The sequence below is a fragment of the Delphinus delphis genome, chromosome 6 (genome assembly GCF_949987515.2).
Source record: "Delphinus delphis chromosome 6, mDelDel1.2, whole genome shotgun sequence".
NCBI lineage: Eukaryota > Metazoa > Chordata > Mammalia > Artiodactyla > Delphinidae > Delphinus > Delphinus delphis.
The window spans coordinates 6007788-6033154 of NC_082688.1; the positions used below are offsets into that span (position 1 = coordinate 6007788).

At 48.0% G+C, this 25367-nt stretch overlaps 1 protein-coding gene across 1 annotated transcript in view; it reads right to left on the bottom strand.

Annotated features, from left to right (window-relative positions):
* HMCN2 (hemicentin 2) overlaps positions 1–14130 on the bottom strand; it is a 149894-nt gene extending 135764 nt beyond the window's left edge. Inside the window, exon 1 of the mRNA XM_060013970.1 lies at positions 13809–14130. Within this exon, the coding sequence (XP_059869953.1) occupies positions 13809–14058 (250 nt within the window). The 5' untranslated portion in view covers positions 14059–14130. The remainder of the gene's footprint in view (positions 1–13808) is intronic.
* Positions 14131–25367: the final 11237 nt, after the last annotated feature.

A 25367-nucleotide genomic window follows, 5' to 3' on the forward strand; every position in this document is an offset into this window, starting at 1 on the left:
CAACATCATAAATCAACCATACTTCAATAAAATAAATTTTTAAAAAAAGAATGGGCATCTTTTCATGTGCCTCTTAGCCACCTGTATGTCTTCTTTGGAAAAATGTCTATTTACGTCTTCTGCCCATTTTGTGATTGGGTTGTTTGTTTTGATATTAAGCTGCATGAGTTGTTTATAAATTTTGGAGACTAATCCCTTGTCAGTCACATCATTTGAAAATATTTTCTCCCATTCTGTGGGTTGTCTTTTTGTTTTGTTTATGGTTTCCTTTGCTGTGCAAAAGCTTTTGAGTTTAATTAAGTCCCATTTGTTCATTTTTGTTTTTATTTCCATTACTCTGGGAGACGGATCAAAAAAGATATTGCTGTGATTTATTATATCAGAGAATATTCTGCCTATGTTTTCCTCTAAGAGTTTTATACTGTCCAGTCTCACATTTAGGTCTTTAATCCATTTTGAGTTTTTTGTGTGTGTATGGTGTTAAAGAATGTTCTAATTTCATTTTTTTTTACATGTAGCTGTCCAGTTTTCCCAGCACCATTTATTGAACAGGCTGTCTTTCCTCCATCGTATAGTCTTGCCTCCTTTGTCGTAGATTAATTGACCGGGATGGACCTAGACATTGTCATACTAAGTAAGTCAGACAGAGGAAGAGAAATATCGTATGATCTCGCTTATACACGGAATCCAAAAAAAAATGATACAAATGAGCTTATTTACAAAACAGAAACAGACTCACAGACTTAGAGAGCAAACTTATGGTTTCCAGGGGGGAAGGGTGGAAGGAGGGATAGTTAGGGAGATTGGGATTGATATGTACACGCTGTTATATTTTAAATGGATAACCAACAAGGACCTACTTTATAGCACAGTAAACTCTGCTCAATATTCTGTAAGAACCTAATTGGGAAAAGAATTTGAAAAAGAATAGATACATGTATATGTATAACTGAATCACTTTGTTGTACACCTGAAACTAACACAACATTGTTAATCAACTGTACTCCAATATAAAATAAAAAGTAAAAAAAAAAAAAAAAAGGAATGCGCTTGGGGAAAAAAATGATTTGACTACAAACCTATGTGCCAAACATAACAATGTTGAGAATGAAGAGATCCGAAGAGCCCCACCTTTAAAAAGATGGGGAAACTGAGGCCAGAGAGGGGAAGAGAGTCCTTCAAGGTCAGATGGGAAGATCTGGCAGTAGAGTTGATCGGCTACATCACACCAACAGTGACCCCTTCTCTTGTTCATCGTCACAGAACTCCTGCCCACCTCAGCGCCTGGCACATGGTAAGTGCTTAATAAATACTGTTCAAATGAGTAAATGAATAACATTTATTTACTCATAACAAATACTGTTTGAGTATACTGTTTGAGCAGCTCCAAGTCAGGACCCTTTATCTTTTTTTTTTTTAATTTTTATTTATTTATTTTTGGCTGCATGGGGTCTTTGTTGCTGCACGCAGGCTTTCTCCAGTTGTGATGAGCGGGGCTGCTCTTCGTTGCGGTGCAAGGGCCCCTCATTGCGGTGGCTTCTCTTGTTGCGGAGCATGGGCTCTAGGTGCGTGGACTTCGCTAGTTGTGGCACACAGGCTTAGCTGCTCCGCAGCACGTGGGATCTTCCCGGACCGGGGCTCGAACCCGTGTCCCCTGCATTGGCAGGAGGATTCTTAACCACTGCGCCACCAGGTAAGTCCAGGACCCTTTATCTTTATATCCTGTGCCCAGCACAATGCCAGGCATACAATCAACACCCAGCAAATATTCCTGAATGCCAAGCCTGCCTGATCCCCAGGCGCTCCCACCACAGCACGCTACTGCCCATCACTCAGAGAAACAGATCCAAAATGAGGCAGAAAACCAAATGTGGTTATTTGGGGCATGCAGAGGGGTTGGCCGTATTAAGGGAGAGCTGGCCAGATGGACAAAAGTGTTTGTGATTCCTCTTGAGTTACAGGGCAGGGCATTTTAAAAGCTCTGCCCCAAGCTCTGAACAAAGAAGGCTCTCAGGGGAGAGCACACTTACATACACAGACGCACTGATGTGCAAAAACTAGTCTGATTTCTTCCTTTTACTGAACAGATAATCCCCAAACCAGCTCTGGGTGCTGGTTGCTACTGACCAGTCCCATCATTCCAGGGCTGGACCAGCTTTCAAGATGCCCAGACGGGGCTGGGAACACGGAGGTCTTCTCTCCATCTGTCTTCCTTGCTGTCCGACTGTCCACCTGCCCACCCATCCATCTACAGCTCCAGGCAGTGAGACAGAGATAGATGCCTTCTTGTCGTTAATTAATGCTGGTCCGCGGCTTCATTTGTCATTCCTGGGACCTACCGCACCATCATCTCTCATCATGCCAAAGCTCCCCAGGACAGGGTGTTTTCAGCAGGGTAACCATTTCAAGACCTGTCTTCCGGCAGGACAGAGTGAGGTACCAGGACAGGGCAGGACACCTGACATGTCCCCATGTGAGTTTGCCCACTGAGAGGGGTTCCTTGAGCCGCTGTCCATCTCCCTCCTTCACCCGGTCCAGGAAGGACTGGATCTGGATAAAAAGCCCTTCTTAGCATGATGTTGATGTGGATGATGATGGTGACGATGCTGCTGATGCTGATGGTGATGGTGATGGTGATGGTGATGCTGCTGCTGATGGTGATGGTGATGCTGATGGTGATGCTGATGCTGGTGATGGTGATGATGATGCTGATGATGGTGATGATGATGCTGATGCTCATGATGGTGATGCTGATGCTGATGCTGATGGTAATGATGATGATGGTGGTGGTGGAGGTAGACGTGGGTGATGATGCTAACAGCAGCTTCAATGCATCGAGTACTTACTATTCTACAGTGTTTAGCTCAGTCCTATTAACAGCTCCCTGTTAGAATTGAGGATGCCAAGACCTTGCTGAAGGTCATATACAGCTAGCAAGTGGTAGTCAATAACTGTACTAGTTTCCTGTGGTCACCGTAATAAAATATCACAAACCCGGTGGCTTTAAACAATGGAAATACATTCTCTCAGAGTCCTGGAGGCTAGAAGTCCAAAATCAAGGTGTCAGCAGCCCATGCTTTCTCTGAAGGCTCTTGGGGAGAATCTGCTCCATGCCTCCTTCCTCTTCACTTCTCGTGATACTAGCAATCCTTGACTTGTAAATACACCATCACCCCAATCCTTCTCCCTGTGCCTCTGCTCTCCTTATAAGGACACCAGTCCCATTGTATTAAGGGCTCACTCCACTTCAGTATGACCTCATCTTAACTAATTACATCTTCAATTACCCTATTTCCAAAAAAGGTCACATTCTGAAGCTCTAGGAAGGACAGGAATTCTGTGACGACACTGTTCAATCTAGAATAATGTCCAAGTCCACATATTTGGCTCCAAAGCCTGTTCTATTTGCTACTGGCTATACTGCCTCCAAAAATGAGGGTGATGATGATGATGACAGCTACCGTTGTTTTAATGGGGTTTTTTTTGTTTTTTTTTTTTTTTGCTTTACGCGGGCCTCTCACTGTTGTGGCCTCTCCCGTTGCGGAGCACAGGCTTCAGACGCGCAGGCTCAGCGGCCATGGCTCACGGGCCCAGCCGCTCCGCGGCATGTGGGATCTTCCCGCACTGGGGCACAAACCTGTGTCCCCTGCATCGGCAGGCGGACTCTCAACCACTGCGCCACCAGGGAAGCCCTATAGGTGAGAATTTGAGGGCTAGCGAGGTAGAGCAAACTGCCCAAGGTCTTACAATGAGGAAGCATCAGAGACAGGATTCAAACCTGGGTCCGTCTGACCCCAGATCCAAGCTCTCAACCATGCAGGAAGCTGCAGACATATGGCCCTTGTTCCCCAGCCCCTCGTTCCTGTTCCTGGAGGGGGCGGGAGGTTCGTGACTGAAGGTGGGCACCTGCCTAACAGCTGGGCAGATGCGGCGTGGGTTCCCTCTGAGCAGGGCTTGCCAGGTGCAGGGATGATTAAACCCATGACCTTGTCTCCACTTGTGCTGCCCTTGAGCATATGAGCCCCAGAAGCCTGGCCCAGAACCACCTCTCCATAGGGAAATATTTTCCATTGATAAGACGAGGGGGTGGAGCCTCTAGGACGTATGAGGGTCACGCACAGGAAGAACCACCCGGCCCTTCACGTGGGTGATCCTCCAGTCCGTCACCCAGTCTGTGTGTCCCAGTGGTCACGGTCACAGCCAGGCGCCAGAGAGCCAGTCTCAGAAAGACCTCACGTCCAGGACTCTTCCCCGAACCTGCCTTTCCCACCTCCTTGAAAGCAGGGCTTGAACCCTGGGGCCACTCTGGGTGTGCACATATCCCCTCCTCCCGCTGCAGGGGCCCCAAGCAGGGTCTCACCATCTGCCACCATTGTGGGCAAATTGTGTCCCCTCTCCGGGACTCAGTCCTCCCGTTTCTTTTCTTTTCTTTTTTTTTTTAATAAACATTTTTTTTATAGCAGAACATACTTTATTATTTTTATTTATTTATTTATTTATTTTTATTTTGGGCTGCTTTGGGTCTTTGTTGCTGCGCGGGCTTTATCTCTCAAGCTGCAGCGAGCGGGGGCTACTCTTCATTGCGGTGCACGGGCTTCTCACTTCGGTGGCTTCTCTTGCTACAGAGCACGGGCTCAGTAGTTGTGGCTCGCAGGCTCTAGAGAACAGGCTCAGTAGTTGTGGAGCATGGGTTTAGTTGCTCCGCAACATGTGGGATCTTCCCGGACCAGGGCTCGAAGCCGTGTCCCCTGCATTGGCAGGCAGATTCTCAACCACTGCGCCACTAGGAAAGGCCCTAAAACCACCTCTTCCCTGGGGAAAGTTGACAGCACACCTGGCGACCCAGAGAAGATGCTCAAACTCACTCTCTATCAGACATACGCAAATTAAAACAGGTTACCATTTCTTACCTATCAAATTAGCAAAAAAGGGAAGAGTGACGTCCCCATATGCCAGCAAGTGTTTGGGAAAAAAGCAGTCTCACACTCTCTTGGTAGGAGGGTTAGATGGTATAGCATTTCTGGAGGATGGTTTGCTGATACCAATTAAAATTTTTTAAATGTTCATATGCTTTAACAATGAACCAGTTGCAATTCTGAGAATCTATCCTATAGCCATGTTGTGGTTTTTTAATATTTATTTATTTTGGCTGCGCCGGGTCTTGGTTGCGGCATGCGGGATCTTTAGTTGCGGCATGCGAACTCTTAGTTGTGGCATGCATGCAGGATCTAATTCTTCGACCAGGGATCGAACCCGGGCCCCCTGCATGGGGAGCACAGAGTCTTACCCACTGGGAACACCAGGGAAGTCCCGTTCCTATAGATACGTTTTTGCAAATGTGTGTGTATATTGTAAGGAAACTGAAAGCAAATTATTTTTCATAATGTGGGAGTGGCGGATAAATCGAGGTAAGATAAATTAAGATCCCTCCTGTAACACCTTCTGTAGTCATTAAAACAATGCAGGGGATCGATATTTCCTAACATAAAAAGAGATCCATGATATAGCATGTGGGGGAGAAAAAACAAGTTGCAAAACAGTTTGCATAGTATAATCCCGTCTTTTATATAATAAAAAAACTAAGGGTATATATGTATACAAGTGAATGACACGCACACACGGTCTGGAAGCACACAAAATGATTAAAAGTGTTTGCATCTCTTGAGAGTCGTGTTATTAGAACATTTAACAAGCATGTATTAAATTTATAATTTTTTGAGGAAACTTAATGATTTCAGTTATTCACTGAAAGAGCTAAGCCCTGGTGCCAAATTTGACAAAGAGCACAAAGGAAGAATATCATTTACTGATCATACATATTGAAATAAATGGAAAACTCCTAAAGGAGACACTGGCAAACAGAATCCAGCTGTATATTAAAGGATAATCCGGGGCTTCCCTGGTGGCACAGTGGTTGAGAGTCCGCCTGCCGATGCAGGGGACGCGGGTTCGTGCCCCGGCCCGGGAAGATCCCACATGCCGCGGAGCGGCTGGGCCCGTGAGCCATGGCCGATGAGCCTGCGCTTCCGGAGCCTGTGCTCCACAACGGGAGAGGCCACAACAGTGAGAGGCCCGCGTACTGCAAAAAAAAAAAAAAAAAGAATAATCCACAATGACTGAGTAGGGCTTATGCAAGGAATGTGGAAATGGTTTAAAATGAAGGAATCACATCCAGAGGTCAACAGGCGAAAGATCTTACAAATATCTCAACAAAGCCAGAAAGTCACTGGCTAAAATTCAGCACCATTCCCATTTGGGATTTTTGTTTTGGGGGTGTTTTTTTCTACCTTTAGAAAATTAAGAATGAAAGTATCTTCCTTCACCTGATGAAGAAAACCTCAAACCAAGAACCAGTATCATACAATGATATACAATCAGAAGCAAGACAAGACCGACTTCAGCTACCATTACTTAACACTGTGCTAAATACCACAAAACATTCCAAACAAGCAAAAAATTTGATTGGAAAAGAGGAGACAATATTACAATTTGGACAGGCTGTGATTGTCAACCTAGAAAACTCAAGACATTACCCCCCAAAAAATTAGAACTAGTTTCTTTACAAAGTCTTCAAGAAGAAAGTTGGAAACAAAATAAATATATGAAAATAAATTACTTTCCAACATACTAGCAATACTCCTTTGCAAAAAAGGTAATGAAAAAAATTCCTGGTCAAAACAGTCATACAAAACCCAAAATATTTAGAAATGATCTTAAAAAGAAATGGGTAGAACCTATAAGGAAAAAAAAAACCTATAAGTTTTTTACAAAAGGAAATAAATATGTAAAAAAAAAAAAAAAGGAAGTGGTCTCCTAGAGGAAAACAATGAAATTTTTTAAAATGATAATTCTTCCCCAGATCAAGATTTAACACAATTCTGAGCAAATTCACAGTAGGAATTTCTTTTTTGGAAGTTGACTACGTTTTCTACTTTTCATCTGAAAAGAAAACATGTTCAAGAATATTTTGAAAATGAAGAAGAATAAAAAGAACATGAAGAAGCTGCAGGGCTAAGTAACTCTGGAAATGAGTTGCGTCTATAAGGCTAAAGGCAAAAGAACTGTACTCTAGTGAACAAAGTTGTTTTCCACGGGGCGCAAGTTAGCAATGCTAAAACCACTATAAATGTGGACTAGAACTGAAAATTAAGTAAATGACGAGTGAGTGGGGAAGGGTGAGGGCCAGGTTAGTCACTGTCAGAGTGGGAGGTTATAGATAAGCAAGAATAGGAGGCTGGAAGGATCCACGTGGTAATCAATGAGAGCTGGAGACATCAGAATGAACTCATGTTCAGCTTAATACAGATACAGACAAACAGAGAAATATTTATAGATATGGGTATACACAAAGGTTACATATACAACATGTATCTCCTTGCTCTGTCAGCTAAAGATGCAGAAGCGGTGACACCCCAGGAGCAACAAGCACACCTGGCACTCAGATGCTGGTGTCTAATACCATTTTTCAATCAACGGAACCAGGGCTCCTTGGAGAAATTACTAATTCTAGGACTGGGGCAGGAAATACGTAAGATGAGTCTGAAATATCCTGTAGTGCCGGAAAGTAAGAAAGTACTTTAAAAAAATTCACAATAGGGGTATGTCAAAGGCACACAGACTGTGTGTGCCGAAGAGCTCCCAATGACTGAAGTTGGAAAATTTTAAGCAACAAAATAAAGCAGTATTGGATTATAACCCACGGTATAAAACTATGAGTCCATGCTGATATATATATAAATGATTAAATAAACAAATAAATGGAAAAGAATCAACTCTCTCATGCAGAAGATTTCCAAACAATTTATGTAAATACCCCATGTTCAAGGAGGTGGATCACAACTCCCTACTTCTTAAGTGTGGGCTGCGTGTAAGTGACTTTCTTCCAAAGAGGACAGTACAGAAAAGGAGAAAGAAAAGAGGACGCTTACGGTGAAGACACCTGACAACCTCAGTCAGGTGATCAAGGTCAGCGTCAGCAGTGATAAGTCATAATGAGGGCATGTACCCTGGACATGATATGATGAGAATGGCATTGTTCCTCTGTGGTCTTCCTCCCATTACCCAGTCTAACCGGAGAAAAGCAACCGGCAAATCATGACTGAGGGACAAAACATCTGGGCAATACTCGTCAGAACTGTCAAGGTCATCAAAAACAAAGTCTGAAAAGCCATCACAACCAAAAGAAGCCTTAAGGGACATGACAACTAAATGGGATCCTGAATGGGCTCCTGGAACAAATGTTAGGGGAAAATTGAGGAAGTCTGAATAAAGAATGGACTTTAGAAAAAAAAAAAGAATGGACTTTAGGACTTCCCTGGTGGCACAGTGGTTAAGAATCCACCTGCCAGGCTTCCCTGGTGGCACAGTGGTTGAGAGTCCGCCTGCGGGTGCGGGGGGGCGCGGGTTCGTGCCCCGGTCCGGGGGGATCCCACGTGCCACGGAGCGGCTGGGCCTGCGCGTCCGGAGCCTGTGCTCCGCGGCGGGAGAGGCCGCAGAGGTGAGAGGCCCGCGTACCGGAAAAAAAAAAAAAAAAAAAAGAATCCACCTGCCAATGCAGGGGACACGGGTTCAAGCCCTTGTCTGGGAAGATCCCACATGCCGCGGAGCAACTAAGCCCGTCTACCACAACTACTGGCACTCTAGAGCCCGTGAGCCACAACTACTGAAGCCTGCGCGCCTAGAGCCCGTGCTCTGCAACAAGAGCAGCCACCGCAATGAGAAGCTCGCGCACCACAACGAAGAGTAGACCCAGCTCGCCACAACTAGAGAAAGCCCGCGCGCAGCAGCGAAGACCCAATGCAGCCAAAAAAAAAAAAGAGTAATGGACTTTAGTTAATAATAACCCATGGGGACTTCCCTGGCGGTCCAGTGGTTAAGACTTCACCTTCCGATGCCGGGGGTGCGGGTTCGATCCCTGGTCGGGATCCCTAAGATCCCACATGCCTCGAGGCCAAAAAACCAAAACATAAAACAGAAGCAATATTGTAACAAATTCAATAAAGACTTTAAAATTGGTCCATATCAAAAAAAAAAATCTCAAAAAAAACCCCCAACCTATCAGTACCGGTTTGTTAATTGTGATAAATGTACCATTGTAATATAAGATGTTAATAAAAGGGAAAACTGGGTGTTGGGTATACGGGAACTTCTTTGCAATAATTCTGTAAATTTAAAACTGTTTTAGGGCTTCCTCGGTGGCGCAGTGGTTGAGAATCCGCCTGCCAATGCAGGGGACATGGGTTCGAGCCCTGGTCTGAGAAGATCCCACATGCCGCGGAGCAACTAAGCCCGTGCGCCACAACTACTGAGCCTGCGCTCTGGAGCCCGCGAGCCACAGCTACTGAAGCCCACGTGCCACAACTACTGAAGCCTGTGTGCCTAGAGCCCGTGCTCTGCAACAAGAGCAGCCCCTGCTCGCTGCAACTAGAGAAAGCCTGCGCACAGCAGTGAAGACCCAACGCAGCCAAAGATAAATATATTATTAAAAAAAAACCTGTTCTCATTAAAAGTTTATTAAAATTTTAAAGCTGTCAACCAATGAAAAGATAAAGAAGATACAGCTTATATACACAATGGAATACTATTCAGCCACGAGAAAGAAGGAAATCCTGCTGCTTGGGACAACTTGGATGGACCTTGAGGGCATTATGCTAAGTGGAATGAGTCAGACAGAGAAAGACAAATACTGTATGATCTCATTTATATGTGGAATCTAAAAAAAAAAAAAAAAAAGTGAAACTCAGAGAAACAGAGAGTAGAGTGGTGGTTTCCAGGAATAAGGGAGTGGGAGACATGGGGAGATGTTAGTCACAGGGTACAAACTTACAGTTATCAGATGACTAAGTTCTTGGAATCGAATGTACAGCATAGTAATTATCACTAATAATACTGTATTATGTACTTGAATATTGCCAAGAAAGTAGATCCTAAATGTTCTCACCACAAAAAAAGAAATGGTAATTACGTGACATGATGGCGGCGTTAGCTAACTGCTATGGTGGTAATCATTTTGCAATATATAAATGTATCAAATCAATACATTGGACATCTTAAACTAACCCAATATTATGTGTCAATTATATTTCAATAAGGCTGGGGGTAAATTATTTTTTTAAGAATAGGAGGAAGGATTTACCCTATTCTAAAGCCAAATAATTAATGTTAAGTAATTAATGTTAATTAATGTTAATGTTAATTAATAATTAACAATGTGCTGCTGGAACAAGAACTGTCATACAATGGGACAGAATGGAAAGCCCAGGTAAATTAATAGATATAAAGTAATTTTGGATAAAGGCAGGATCTAAATGAATGAAAAAGACAGGATTATTTGATAAAATGTAACTGTACCATCAATTATCCTGTTCTGGAAGAATTACATCAAATTGTTTTTAATACCAGTGCCAATTTTTTTTTTTAATTCCAGGTTAAAAAATTAAATATGAAGAGAAAAAAAAGAAAACGAATGAAAAAACCTAGAACATGTACCTAACTGATTTTGTGATAGAAAAAAATCTGAGAATGAAAGTGAAGAAATTACAAAGGGAAAAAGGCAATAGATTTTGCTACATAAACATTTAAAACTTCAGAACATCACGAATCACAAATATTAAAAGACAAACGACTAGGAAATGCTAGCCACATAACAAAAAACAACTAATATCATCAATATAAAGTCCCCATACTGACTGATAAGAAAACCACTAAAAACCCCGAATGGAAAAATGAGTAAAGGAACTGACAATTTACAAAAGAAGAAATTCACACACAGAAACATCTAGTAAACACTTGAGAACTTACTGAACCTCACTAGCAATGAAAATAAGAAGATATCATTTTCCATCTTTTGAATTAGGAAAAAAAATGTTATCCTAATCCCTAGGGTTGGGGGCAGCTGCTCTGAAACAGTCCCCTCAAATGCCTCTGATAGAAGTTTAAAACTCCCAAAACATTGGAAAACAATTTGAAGGTCTGCCTACCCACTCAGTGTGTTTGTAATGACCCAGGAATTCCACTTCCAAAATCTTAATCCAATGAAAAAAACCAATCAAAGATGCAGACAAAGATTTACACACCAGAGTGCTTTTTGCAACATTTTAATAGAGAAAAACCGAAAACAACCTAAATTTCAGCCAAAATAAAACGATTAGCAAAAGTCTAACTTTGCAGTTTGGGAACATCCCACTTTTTTTTCATTTAAAAACTTTTAAAAATATTTCCAAAGCACAGGTTCTGGTTTATCTCCAAGCATGTGCAGTCCAGAACCACTGAAACTTGCCCTGCAAAGCGTGGTCTTTGGGGTTGAAGGTAGGGGGTTCCTTTAAGAAGACCCTCCCAGGACGCAGCCCTGGGGGGGCCTGAACTGTCCGCTAAAACCCCTGACTCTCAGCTCCTCTTCCACCAAAGGGAATTCCATTGGTTGATTCAAAAGACATAGCCTAACCTAAACCACAGATCCAATCCCTGCTCAGAAGCCCTCAGTGGCTGCTCGCAGCCCATAGAAGGAAATCTAAGTGCTCCGTCCTCAGTTCCACAGTCACGGTCGGGACCAATCTCGCCTCTCCCCGCGTTCCCATTTCACCCCTCCTACGCCCTGGCTCCACACTCACACACACCTGCCCCTACATGTCAGCCACCACCCAGCGAGTTCCATGTGCTCAGGGAGACCTCTGTCCCACTGCATCCCTGGCACCTAGCATTGACAAATGGTCCAAAGCTGCTAAGTTTCCCTTCATCTTCTTCAAGTCCTGCTCCAGTGATGCTTCCTCAGAGAGCTTTGGTTGGTCCTTTCCCTTGCGAGCCGATAGTCAGGAGCCGTCAGGAGTGACACCTTCCACCCTCTGCCGTCGCCAGCAGACTGCCGGCTCCTTGGTGTGAACCCTGCCCCCTTCACACTGGAAGCCTCACAAGATCGGGCACACAGCAGAGGCTCAATAAACGCTGAGGTCCCCCTCCACTGGACCTGGGGGGTCTGTAGGGAGTATGGTTTGGGGAGCAGGGGCGGGGAGAAGGATGGGATTTTTTTGTTTCATAGAAGATGGAGTGAAGGCTGGAGAGTCATGCACGCGCCCGGCGCCCAGAGAGGAGAGGTTGGGGATGGCACGAGGGCTTCATGAAGACGATGGCCAGAGAGGGGGCAGTGAGGACACTATGGGTCCCGGGACACTATGTCTGGTTCCAACAGGCTGCTCTCCTGCCCTACAACTGCAGCCAAGCATTTTAGAGACAAATATGGGTTATGAATCAGAAATTACATCAGCCTGGCAGGTGGCCTTGCAGAAGTCCCATCCATGTCCTGAGCCTCAGTTTCTCCAATTGTAAGAGAAGCGTTGGATTAAATGATCCCAAGCTCTCTCAATGCAATATCTTTGGAAGCCCAAGAATGACCCAGAAAGGGAGTGAGAAAGTTAGGGGGGTAGAGGGTGAACTGCGTCAGAGCTGAAACCCCCAGGACACACCTCACACCCCACGTCTTCACAAGTCCACCAGCCTTGCTGCCCCCTGACCCCCAGATGGGAGCTGTCCTTCTGATGTTCCCAGGAAACTTTTTCTAGACCCCTGACTTCTGTGATTTGAGCTGCAGAGCCCTACAGAGCCCAGAACTCCTGGAAGCAGAGGGACTCCACACTCAGCCTAAGGGCTGCATGGGATTATGCACACCGACTGCGGCCCATTTTTCAAATATCTGTAATGATGCTGTGATTAATAAAGAAAAATTCTTCTAAAAGGGCTTACTAGCTCATACAGCCTTGGGCCATTGTGTATTTTTTCAGCACAAGAACACTTTGCAGAGCAATTCTGCAAGGAATCTGCCATTTTTATTTTAGTTTTTGGCTTTATAAAGCTATCCTACTAGATAGAGAGGTGACTAATAGAGAGAAACGTGATAAAACAGAGTAAAATTAATCACAGGATCTGGGTGGTGGGCAGACAGGTGTTTATGTATTTCCCACCCACCCCCATTTTGCTGTAAGTCTGAAGTTTTTCATTAAAAATGTTGGAGAAAAAGCAGTCCTGCCACTCAGAAAGTTGGAAGTCCAAGCACGCTCCACAGCTGTTTTCCCTGAAACTCCCCACAGTGGGGTCTCCCAGGGATCTTTTCAAGGACATGCCCCAACACCTAGCTGAAAGATAGGGGGCTGCGGGCCAGGAGGTGCTGTCTGCAGGGTAGAAGGTGTTAGGTGGCGGGACCTGGCAGTGAGGATACTGCGGGTAGAGGCGACGCGGCTGCTGTTTTTCTCGCGCGAACAGGTGAGGGGCAAGACGCGAAGCTCTCCCGCCTGGGTGGCTCTTCCGGCCCCCGAAGCCCACGACGGGAGCGAATTTGAAGAATGAACAAAGGCAAATCCGCAAACCTTGCGGAGGCTCATGCGCGCCAGGCCCTGGACACGAAGGACCCATTTCAACATCTCAGCAAGTTTGGGAGGCAGTTCTCGCCCCGCTTCCTAAAGGGGGAAGGTGCGGCTCCGGAAGGTGAGGTCACTTGCTGAAGTGGCAGAGCCAGGAGGTGGCTGCGGGGCATTTGAACGCAGTGCCCCCGCCTCTCCGTCACTGGCCTGACGACGCAAGCTGGGAGACGCGGGAGAAGGGGAGAGCAGGTTCCCAGGGAAAGGACCCGGCGGCTGCAAGGCCTGCCCCAGGTGCCGGCCTCGGGCAGAGTGAAGGCGTCGAGAAGGCGCCCCCACCGGGCCGCGGTGCAGCCTGCAGGCGTCCAGTGCGCCCGGGGCGCCATGCGGGCGGGTGAGCGCACCGCGCCAGGACACCGGGCCAGGGGCGCGGCGGACGCCGGGGGCTCGGGGGGTCGCTACCTGGATCACGGAAGGGCACCAGCGCGTAGTTGCCGATGACCTGGCTGCCACGGCTCAGGCTGTGCTCCAGAATGCGCGAGGCGCCGTGCATCACCTGCATCAGGTCGTCCCACATGGAGCCGGTAACGTCTAAGACGATGGCCAGGGTGGCATCCCCCGTGGTAGGGGGCAGCGCCGTCCCGGGCTCGCCGGCCACCGCCGCTGCTGCCGAGACCGCCAGCAGCAGCCGCAGGAGCGGCGCCCGGGGCATCTTTGCTGAGCGCGGCCGAGGGGCTGCGGCTGCCGCGGTGGAGGCTCGCGGGGCCTTGAGAGCGCGACCGCCCTGGTGCACCCAGCGGCCACCCGACGCACGGCTGCAGCGCGGCGCCTCGCTCCGTCGGACCGCGGCCGGTGCGCGCGGGACGTGGGTTTGCGGCGTGGTCCCCCTGCCGGGAGACCGAGGCGGTCTTAGAGCCCACCCCGTTCAGGGTCACGGGCCCCGCCTCCTCCGCTCCCCTCACTGTGACTCAAACTTTCCCGGCCCCGCTGCTCGCCAGTCCAGACCCGAGGTTAGGGGAGGACGCGGGGCAGACGGCAGAAGGGAGCTGGGCCCTCGGCCAAAGCCGCAAGGGATGGGGACGCACGGGAGGCCCTGGACACCTGCGCCTCCCGCCGACCGCGCGCCTCGCTGCGGGGGCTGGAGAGGGAGGGGGAAAGACGCTGCCCCTGCCCTGGAGGGCTGCCCACGGGCCCTGGCTTTTGTGGCTCCCTCCACCCAGCCCCCTAAAAACCGACCCCCCAATACACACACACACACACACACACACACACACACACACACACACAGTAACTCCCTTTCTTTCCTCAGGAGTCTGTGCTTCCCGGTTATTGTCTATTACTGTTATTATAATCAAGCAATGGAAGTTGAGCAGCTATTATGGGCTAAGCGCTTTCACATAGTTATTATTTCCTCGCGTGCTCGCTGCAACCCTAGAGGGAGGCACTAACGCTAAACCCATTTTACAGATGAGCAGACTGAAGCTGTCATTAGCCCAAAGTCACTCAGCTCTCAAGTAGTAGAGAGTCGATTAGAAGCCAGCTCTAGAAAGTTTCCGAAGCCCCTGGGCTCTGCTGCCTCTTTGAAGTGCTATCAGACATTGTCTAAGGTCATCTGATGACTCCAGAGGATGGGGGATGCCCCTCTGCCCACCTGCCTCGCTAGGTCCCCTGGATCCCATGTGAGGGTTCTGGGACACATGTGAGGTGCTAGTGGTGCTGCCTGGGTGCCTGTAGCCGTCCCCTCCCAGACATTGCTCCCTCCCACCACCTGGAGAGGGTCGGGCACCCCATCACTGCTCAGCCCAGCCTGTGCTCTCATAGCTTATTTCTGCGTCTCTCTCCCTACCAGCCTAGGAGCCCCTTGAGGGCAGGGCTGCATCTTGTTTCCCCCAGTCAGCCTCCAGTTCCCCAGCCCAGTCCCTGGCACGTGGTGGGGACTCACTCGATATTGACTGAATAAATAAAGAAGAGACAGCTTTTGCGGGCCTGCCTGGTTTTGAGAAACGCGGGAGGGAGCCCAGCTTGGTCCTCTCACTTTTCAGTCCCTCCCCCGAGAAGATTATCCTCCCAGGACAGGGACAGGCAGCCCCATGGACATGGCTGAAAGTTCTGGGTCTGTATGGGGGGCGGGGGCGGGTGGATTTCTCCAGCCCCTCCCTTCCAGAGCCCTCACCAGGAGGAAACGCCCCCCACCCACCCACCTCCTGCCCACAACTCCTCCTTCCCCCTCCATCTCAGCTCAGACCCCGCCTCTGAGGTCACTTTGGCACCTTGCCCTGTGACCCCACAGCCCCTTGTCTGATCACCAGTGTCTTCTCTGCCCCTCCCACCCTGACTCTGAGCTCTGGGGCAGCAGAGACCCAGTACCTGCACATGGTAGGCGCCCGATGGAGGTTTGCCACCTAAATGGGTCAGCGGGTATCAGAGAGGCCCAATGTCTGGGCGCCGGCCATGGGGAAGAAGTGACACACATCCTCAGGGACCCAGTTCTAGACCAGGGCAAGGACCTTTGATAAGAAGGATTAGGGTCCAGGGAAAATGGTCTCCGGGGAGCTGCCTGTCTCATGGGATATGGTAGGAACCAAGTGCCTAGACCCAGGTGACAGTAGAACTCACGGTGCAGCTCGTGGGAGTTTGAGTCACCTGCACTTCTGAACACTGGCTCTTTAAATCTTCCTGTGCTAAGGCTGTGGCTGGCCCCAGAATCTGGGCAGGGCTGGGCCAGCTGTTGGAGACAGAAAAGAGGCCCCAGCTGTGAGAAGGCAAAGGCGAACAGGAGCCAGGAGCCAGGCAGGGCTGACAGACGGTGACATTTCAGGCAGCGTGCAGGGGACCTCTGAGGACAAATGAGTCCTTCGGTCATTCACTCTGCATACATACATTGGCTGGGCCTAAGCTGGGTGTCCAGCACTCTGCCAGGCCCTGCTGGGGGAGGGGGGACATACAGATGTGTAAGACATGCTTCCTACCCAGGGGAGAAGAGACATGTAAACAAATAATTCTAAGTCAATGAGCTAAGTGCTAATAGAGGAATTACCAAGAGCTCTGGGAGCTCAGAGGAAGGAGTGGCTGAGCCCAGGAGCCAGAAGAGGCCACGGAGTGAGCCTGAGAAGCCTTCAAGAACAAGAGGGGAAGGGCATTCGAGGAGAGGGAACAGGATGTGCAAAGGCAGGAGGACACGAGAGACCCACTGCTAGCCCGTGCGACTGGAGGCTGACGGCAGACAAGAGGACAGAGGCCAGATCTTGAGGGGCCCCGCGGGTCTTACAGAGGGCCTGGGGTTTCTGCAGAGGCCCTGCGGAGCTACTGAAGACCGTCCCTCAGGAAGCAGCCTGTCCCAATTTGCATTTCAGAAAAGGTCGAAGTTCAGAGGGTCCAACCTGTAGATGCCATGAAGCCATAAACCTTCTTCCTGAGGAGCTGAGGGCAGAACTGGCCCCAGGGAAAGCAAGATGCTTCTCCTCAGGCTGATCACAAGAACAAGCCGGACCATGGATTTGTGTCCCCAAATAGCCTTGTGACCTTGAGCGAGGTCCTCGCCCTCTTTGTCTTGGTTCCTCATTTGTAGAATCTGGGAGATGGAGGGGGGCTGACAAGATGGCCTCCAGTGGTTCTTGCAACTCCCCCACTCTAGAACCATCTCCGGGGTCCCTTGGAGACACAAGAAGGATGCAAGGGAACGTCTGCGCTCATGGTAGCAAAGCCTCCCCCAGTTGCCGTGGAAGGGAGCCTTGGGCAGGCACCTGTCGTCCAGGATGGCCTAGCTGAGCCTTTCCCGGCGCTCAATGCTCCCAAGAACGTAAACATGGTCACCCAAGTGACAAGGCCCACAGTGCCGAGCCTGAGCACAGGAGGCCCGGGAGGCCAGAGAAAACACAACCGAACCTCATCGACCAACTTCCATCCCACCGCCTCGACTTTACAGACCTCCTGGGAGCCCACATTTTTGAACTCGAGATCATCCACATTTTCCGCCTGTTTCCAGAAGGAGTAGTCTCAGCGGAGTTGTTTCCTAGCATACCACGTGTTTGCTATGGAGAGCACCGTGGGTCTGGCCCATCAGCTTAAAGGAGGCATGCATTGTTATGGCTTCCCCCACCCGTCACCTGCTCTCAGCCTTGGCTTGGAAATCCAGGCCTGTCTACTGTGTCTACACTGGGATCCAAGACCAGCTGGGCGTCTGGATCAGAACCCAGGGCTCTAGATACTTGGCTGGTCCCAGAAAAGCGGCCCCTCCCAACCAACGGGCCTTTCACTTCCTCACGTCCCACTCCCTAAAGGCGTCCTATTCTCGGTCATATCAGAGCCTCTGTGATTCTAACACCCACCTCTCACCTCATCCCACCCTAGCCCTCTCCCTGAAGAAAACTGCTTTATTCCTCTGAAAGAGTAAGAAGACTAATGATGGATAGCGGCTGCCAGGTGCTTATCGAGCGCCAAACACTCTGCCAAACGCCCCCTTAGATCTCCGCTGAGGTCAGTGTTTACCCTTCGTGGGACAGGTGGGGAAATTGAGGCTCAGAGAGGTGAAGTCCTGTGTCCAGGCTGGACTTGGCATCCACGCCTGCCTTTCTACAGGACCCATGATCAGCTGCCTCAGAAACATGGGGGGATGATTTGTACAGGATTCCCAGCAAGCAGCAGTTCTAGAGCTAACGTGGACCTGGCTGGGCAGCTCCTTGGGCTGGACTTGGACTCAAGTTTCAGACCCTCAGCACCTTTGAAATGCCGTAAAATCGTATCCTACCATGTCTCACCAAAGTGCCTGGGGAAAACGAAAGGAGAGAAGCAATGGTGTAGCTAAGTCTGCCCGTCCTTCTGTGGTCACACGCCCAGGGCCTGAGAAGTAGGAACAGCCTCAAAGCCTTGTTTCTCTCTTCTGGAAGGAATTGAAGAATTAAATGAGGGCCCCTGGGGACAGGACTAGCGACGAGTCGAAGGAGCTGACAAATAAGTTGGGAAGATGGAGCTACTGAGGATAAGGAGGGGGGACTCGGCATAACTGTGTGCAGGCACTTGAGTGACTGACTGCTGAAGCCGTCCCTCCGCGGGACCACCCTCCATGTACCATAAGGAATGGTTTGAGATGGTCCCAAGAGATATTGGAGTAGCTCCAGAGTCACAGGAGCTGTTACTCATCCCCATGCCTTCAAGAACGAACAATGAGGGCTTCCCTGGTGGCGCAGTGGTTGAGAGTCCACCTGCCGATGCAGGGGACACGGGTTCGTGCCCCGGTCCAGGAAGATCCCACATGCCGCGGAGCGGCTGGGCCCGTGAGCCATGGCCGCTGAGCCTGCGCGTCCGGAGCCTGTGCTCTGCAATGGGAGAGGCCACAGCAGTGAGAGGCCCGCGTACCGCAAAAAAAAAAAAAAAAAAAAGAACGAACAATGACAAGAGCTAAGGCAGAGCCAAGAGCTCAAAGACTTCGCTCTCCACCACCCAGACCTGGCCTGTCATCCCCGGGATGGAGCTCCTGTGTCACCAAGCCCCTGATTCTGTCGTCGGGGGAGAAGGAGCCCGCCTCGTTGGCCTCGTTGGCAGGGGTCGTTGCTCACTGTGCTGTATGCTAAGCCTTGTTGTCACTTATGGCCACGATGTCACCTTTGTCATTGTCGTCAGTGGCTGGGAAGAACACCCAGACTGAGTTGAGGTTTACTGTATGTCCCTTTTATTCTTTTGTTCCCTCTCTCTCCCTCTCTCTCTCCCTCCCTCTCTCTCCCTCTCTCCCTCTCTCTCTCTCTCTCTCTCTCTCTCTCTCTCGCTCTCTCTCTCTCTCTCTCTCCTATAATTAAAAATTCCACTGAACCGCTTTGTGCATTTCGGCAGGCACTGGTGGCTTCTTACCCTAAAGTTTTCCCCACTTCTCCCTGGAAAGCCTGGCTTTCCCCCCTGACTTTCGGGTTCAGGTGTCTACTATCCTTCCACATGATTTGAAGAAGAATTTCCCCTCTCCAAGGGAAATTCTGATGGGCTAGGTCACCCGTGTGGTCCCAGTCCCTTGGCCAGTGGTTGAGCTGGGAATGGGCATTTGAGGCTGTCCTGGCCAATGGGACATGAAGGAACCCTGCTAGTGTGTCTCCGGAAGAGACGCAAAAGAACAAAGTCAGAGGTCTTACACTGCCCGATTTGAAGGCTTACTCTAAAGCAGCAGTAATTAAGACAGGGCAAAAAGAAAGATGAACCAGCCACTAGAACAGAAAAGAGTCCTGAAATAGATCTGCACATCCCTGGGCAATTGAGTTTTGACAGAGGTGCCAATGGGAAAGGGAAGTCTTTTTGAGCTAATGGTGTTGGATATCTGTATGGAAAAAAATGAACCTGGATCCCAACCGCACACCATACACTAAAATTAAGTTGAGATGACTCATAGGCTAAAGTGTAAAAGCTAAGCTATAAAGCTTCTAGAAAAAGAGGCACAAGGAAGAAAGAGCCCCTCTTCTTCCACTCAGTGATGTCGTGTCTGCATAGGACCCCTGGAACTTTGCAGCCTGAAACCATGAGGAAAGCCAGCCTGGGGAGAAGAAAAGAGCAAAGAGAAGAGAACTTTGGAGCTGCCCTATGTATGCCTTTCTTGTCACGTGTGATGACGCATTTTCCTTCAGAGTTAAGCCAATTGCATTGCATTCTCTGTTACTTGCAGCCAAAAGCATTCTCACTGTGACGTGCCTGTCCTTCTGTTTCCCCTCATATGGTGCACAGCTTTACCCAACTACTTCTACTCAAGCAGCACACAAAAAACCCATGTACAGTGATCTTCATGAGTAGTTAAAGGAATCAACAAACAATTTTTCTATACCTAGACTTCTTACGTTTTGCCTTTGGAATCCAGCCCCTGGAGGAGGTGCTGAGGCGTCCTGAGGAAAGAGCTGTGATTGTCCACTGTAGAAAGTGACCCATGAGAAAGTGTCCCCCAAAGGACAAGGACCACATTTGACTCATGTCCCCAAGCCCTAGCACACACGGGCATATAGTAGGAGCTCAATAAATAAGTGTCGTGTGAATGGATGGATAGAACAAGAAGAGTCCAAGCCCTTTCATTCATTGTTTGATAAACTCACGAGCTTAATCAGTACATTTAAAACACCATGAGCTGTATCCAGGTTTCTTTAGTAATTCCCCTTAATTTATACTCTCCCATTATTTGAATAATTTCCCCCAGGTGGTTGTAGAACAAGGTCAGAATTGGACAGTCTTTGTACTGGGGACAGGGTCATTAAAGCCAGCGATTCTATAAAACCCCACCTGCCCCCAAATCGGGACACCCCCCCCACTCCTGTCACAGCCACAGTTCCCCTCCTACCAGGACTAGATGCCCACTGTCAGCTCCAGTTCCTCTGTGTTAAGTGGCATGGATGAAGGGATTCACTCCAGAAGACCCCGTGATGCAGCACTTGGCTCAGACAAGACATCCCTAACCCTCTCCCAGTACATTAGCTTGGACTGTTCAGCAGACTGGCTCTTGTCAACCAGAAGATTCTGAAAGCCTGTCTCCAGGGTAATGGAAGGGGAGCGTGACAGCCAAGAAAAGTCACTGCAAAGCATCTAAAGACGCCAGGTCAAGAAGAGCAGGGCAGTGGGAATGTAAGATGGGGCAGCCACGGTGAAAACAGCTTGGCAGGTCCTCAAAAAATTAAGCACAGAATTCCCATGTGGTTCAGCAATTCCCCTCCTAGGTGTATACCCCAAAGAATAGAAAACAGGTGTTCAAACAAAACCTTGTACACCAACACATCAGCATTATTCGCACTAGCCAAAAGGTGGACACAACCCAAATGTCCATCACAGATAAATGGATAAACAAAATATGTCATATGATTCAATAAGAAGAAGGAATGGAGTACTGACTCCTGCTACAATATGAATGAACCTCAAAAACATTACGGAAGAAGCTAGACACAAAAGGCCACGTATGTGTGAGTCCACGTATGTGGAATCACATGCATCAAATCTGGAAATATCCAGAAAGTACCATAGGCAAACCCATGGGGACAGAAAGCAGGTCTGTGGTTGCCCAGAGCTTGGGGGAGGGGAGGGGGGGAGCCCCTGCTTCGTGGGTATGGGGTTTCCTTTTGGGGTGATGAAAATGTTCTGCAACTGGATAGTAGTGGTGTTGCACGACATTGTAAATGTACAAATTGTCACCGAACTGTATGTTTTTAAGAAATTTAAATGGCGACCTTTATGGTATGTGTCTTTCACCACAATAAAAAGATTTTTTCTTAAGGCAGGGCCTGGCTGCCTGAGGAGGGTGGATGGAAAAGCAGAGTAAGGCGTTCCCAGTGACCAGGAGATCTGGGGAGGGCAGCCAGGGCCTCCCTCTGCCTCTGAGTGAAGCTGAGCTCAGCCGCTGCAGTGAGGATAATGAGTTCTCCCACCACCCTGGACCCCTGCCCCCGTGTCTCCTTTCACTTCCTGCCAATTCAGTTTGCCCTCAGGAAACCTGCAGCAGAGGATCCAAGGTGTCACGGAAATGATGTCCATCAAGGAAACTGACCCATCTTAACAACTGAGCTGTGACAGCTGACCTCTGATTAAGGCAGAGAATTGCAAAAGCAATCAGATTAAAGATGTTTAAATTAATGATGCCTGGAGCTGCTTCCCAAGAAAGCCCGTTTGGAAAATCTGAAAGAGAGAAATGATGCTCGCCAGCCCAGACATCAAGTCGTGACCTTCTTAGCATGAAGAGGAGCCGCTTGCAAGTGCCAAGATTTAATGCGGTGGGGACTCCACTGCAAAAGGAGATCTGGTTACCTCTCATTTGACATTTAGTAGAAACAGGTCTACATTGGAGGAACAAAATCCCCCGGAACAAAGTGGTTAGTGGCCGCGCACAAATGTACAATATATACCCTGTGGTGTACGTTTGTTTCGAGTTTTGGCCACCCACAATACTAAAATACAGCTACGTGACTTCCTATCCTCCCTTGCAGCTGAAGCGTGGGTGCCATGGGCTGCACCCATCATATACACTCATGCTGGCCTTTGGGTCCAGAGCCAGACAAAGAAGCTGCTGGCCCCTTGGTGGCAGTGACAACAAGATCACGTTCCCGGCGTGGTGGGGCAGTGGTGCTAGCCACAGCCTATAGTTATCAGACTGGGGCTGCGATGGCTTTGGGGGCTGGTTTCCACCTGGTTAGCACCAAGCATGAATCCCTAGCTCGCGTGTGAGCACCCAGGTGCACTGCTTAAATCAGCAAAAGTTAGCTTCTGTTGCCTACAATGAAGAACACTGCTCCGTTCCTTCAGGTAACGGATACCAACAGACTTCCCCCAGCAAAGAGGGTCACGTGACCCTAATCATACTGTCCCATCTCTCCAGCTACAGTGATTGGTCTAGAGATGGGCACGTGACCCAAGTGGAGCCAATCAACATCCTTCCCTGGGATATTTCTACTGGGGAAGAATCTTTCATGTTTCCAGGCTAACAAGACTCAGAGGCTGTGAGTTGGGGAGATGCCAGCAGCCATGTTCCCCACCCCCAGGGGGGAGACCATCTGCATTAGGAGAGAATGAAGTCAGCACAGACAAGAAGCAGAAGGAGGAAGAGAGAGAAGTCCCTGCTTTCTGTGGTGTGATCATATGAACTGATAAGTTCCCTTTTCTTGTTTAGGCTTTTTGGGTTGAGTTTCTGCCATTTATAACAAAAGTCTGAAATACTGAAGGTGGAGAAGTGTTGCTTTATTCAGGAGATGGCCTCATGGGCCTTTCTCTTGAGATGGCGGCTGACTTACAGTTAAAAGGAACAAAATCCCTGAGCACTGAAACATCATTGGCAGAATAGGCCAATATCAGTCAGTCAGCAGATACTTGTTGAGCATCTTCCTAATGTCAGGTCCCGGCCTAGGCACTTTCTCAGCGTGTGAAATGTCTGGCATCCAGCAAGCACTCAATAATTGCTGGGTACAACAAGCTATTATTATCATTGGTTCTAATTATCTCCTTCCCATTTAACACTCAGAGAGTTGGGGGCAAGTGACTGGAGGGAGCGGGTTCAACGTCTGGGATGGGTTGTTTCCCCTTTCTTTCCCCCAAACATTTCTAATTAAAGCCCCACCACCACTACCACCACCACCAAGTAGTTCCTCCTAGTTCTGTGAACTTGACAAAGGGAAAAATATATTTTTTGAAGTAACCAGACCACTGTGCTCAGAGGGAGTTGATGACCTGCTCTTGGAGGAAGTGATCCACTTTAAATACAGTTCTTTCAAAATTAAGGAGTTCACTGAATTCCAACGTGTAAACTTCTGGCCAATTCTCCCCTGCTGGCGTAGGGAGCATAGTTCCGTGCCTCCTGTGCCTGGAAAGAAAGAAACCCTACTCCCCCAAGCTCCTTTAGGGTGTCCCACAAATTAATGCGTTGAATGACAGCTTGGCCTCTGTCTGACCTTCAGGCCCAACTCGGCAAGACGTCATAGCCCGAAGAAACACAAGTGCGGCTCAAAGGCATCAAAGAGTCAAGTCAGTCTTTACCGAAGACTCTTGGAGTATTGGCAGAGGGGAAATTACACCTCATGATATTTTGCTCAGCTCCCTAAAAGTCCCCCTTCAACACGTCTCCCCTGAAGCCCTCTCATCCTCACAGCTGCGCCTCTAAATTTCTCCTCTTCACTCCCTTCCAAATCAAGTATTTTCTCCTTCATAGCAATGAGCTCTTTTTTAAATGCAACTTAACTTAGCCCCTTTTGACTTATCCCAACTTCTCTAACCATCACTCCTTATCAGTCCACAAAGTCTCAGAGAAAACAACAAAACGTTTATTAGGAGGTCAGAGAGGGGGAAAGGCAGTGAATACCCAGACTCCATCAAACTTCCCTCCTCAACAATGTCATAAGAAATGAAAAGTTAGTTCTAGGCATATGTGTGTTTGGATGTACATAGGTGACGTCTGAAACTCAGCTGTTAACCATGAATTCTCCCTTAGGAAGCAGGGGGACTGTGGAGATTCAAACCCATGTGTGTCTGCCTCCCAAGATGGCGCAATGAACAACCCAGTGCAGCCGTGAGGACTCAGGCATCTTGTCCTTCAAAAGTGCCATTTTGACCCCTACTTGAGCAACTGCTATGTGTGGTGACTCAGCTTCTCTTAGTAATGGATAGAACCAGCAATGATACAGAATAACTGAGCACCACTATCAACCACCTGTATCTAACTGACATTTCAAACTCTTTTTTTTGTTCGTTTCATTTTTTTAATTGAAGCATATTTGATTCACAATGTTGTGCCAGTCTCTGCTGTACAGCAAGGTGACTCAGTCATACACATATATACATTCTTTTTTTATATGCTTTTCCATTACAGTTTATCACAGGATATTGAATATAGTTTCCTGTGCTATACATTAGGACCTTGTTGTTTATCCATTCTAAATGTAAGAATTTGTATCCACCAACCCCAAACTCCCAGTCCATCCCTTTTCCTCTCCCACACCCTTGGCAACCACAAGTGTATTCTCTATGTCTATGAGTCTGTTTCTGTTTTGTAGTTAGGTTCATTTGTGCCATATTATAGAACACTCCACCCAACAATTTCAGAATTCACATTCCTTTTGATTGCAACTAGGAGACCAAGATAGACCAGATCCTGGGTCATAACAAACTTAACAAATTTAAAAGAATTAAAATATACAAAGTATGTTCTCTGACCATAGTGGAATTAAACTAGAAATCAATAAGAAAAATGAAAAAGACAATGTATCAAAATATTTGGGATGCAGGTAAAGCAGTGTTTAGGGGAAAGTTTATAGCATTAAATGTTCATATTAGAAAAGAAAGGTCTCAAATCAATCATCGAGGCTTCCATTTTAAGAAACTAGAAAAAGAGGCTTAAAATAAATTCAAAGCATAAGGAAGGAAATAGATAAGAGCTGAAATCAATGAAGTTGAAATCAGGAAAATGACAGAGAAAATCAGTGAAACCAAAAACTTGTTCTTTGAAAAGATCAATAAAATGGATAAACTGCCAACAAACTGACAAAGGAAAACAAAAAAATTATCAACATCAGGAATGAAAGAAAAGAGGTC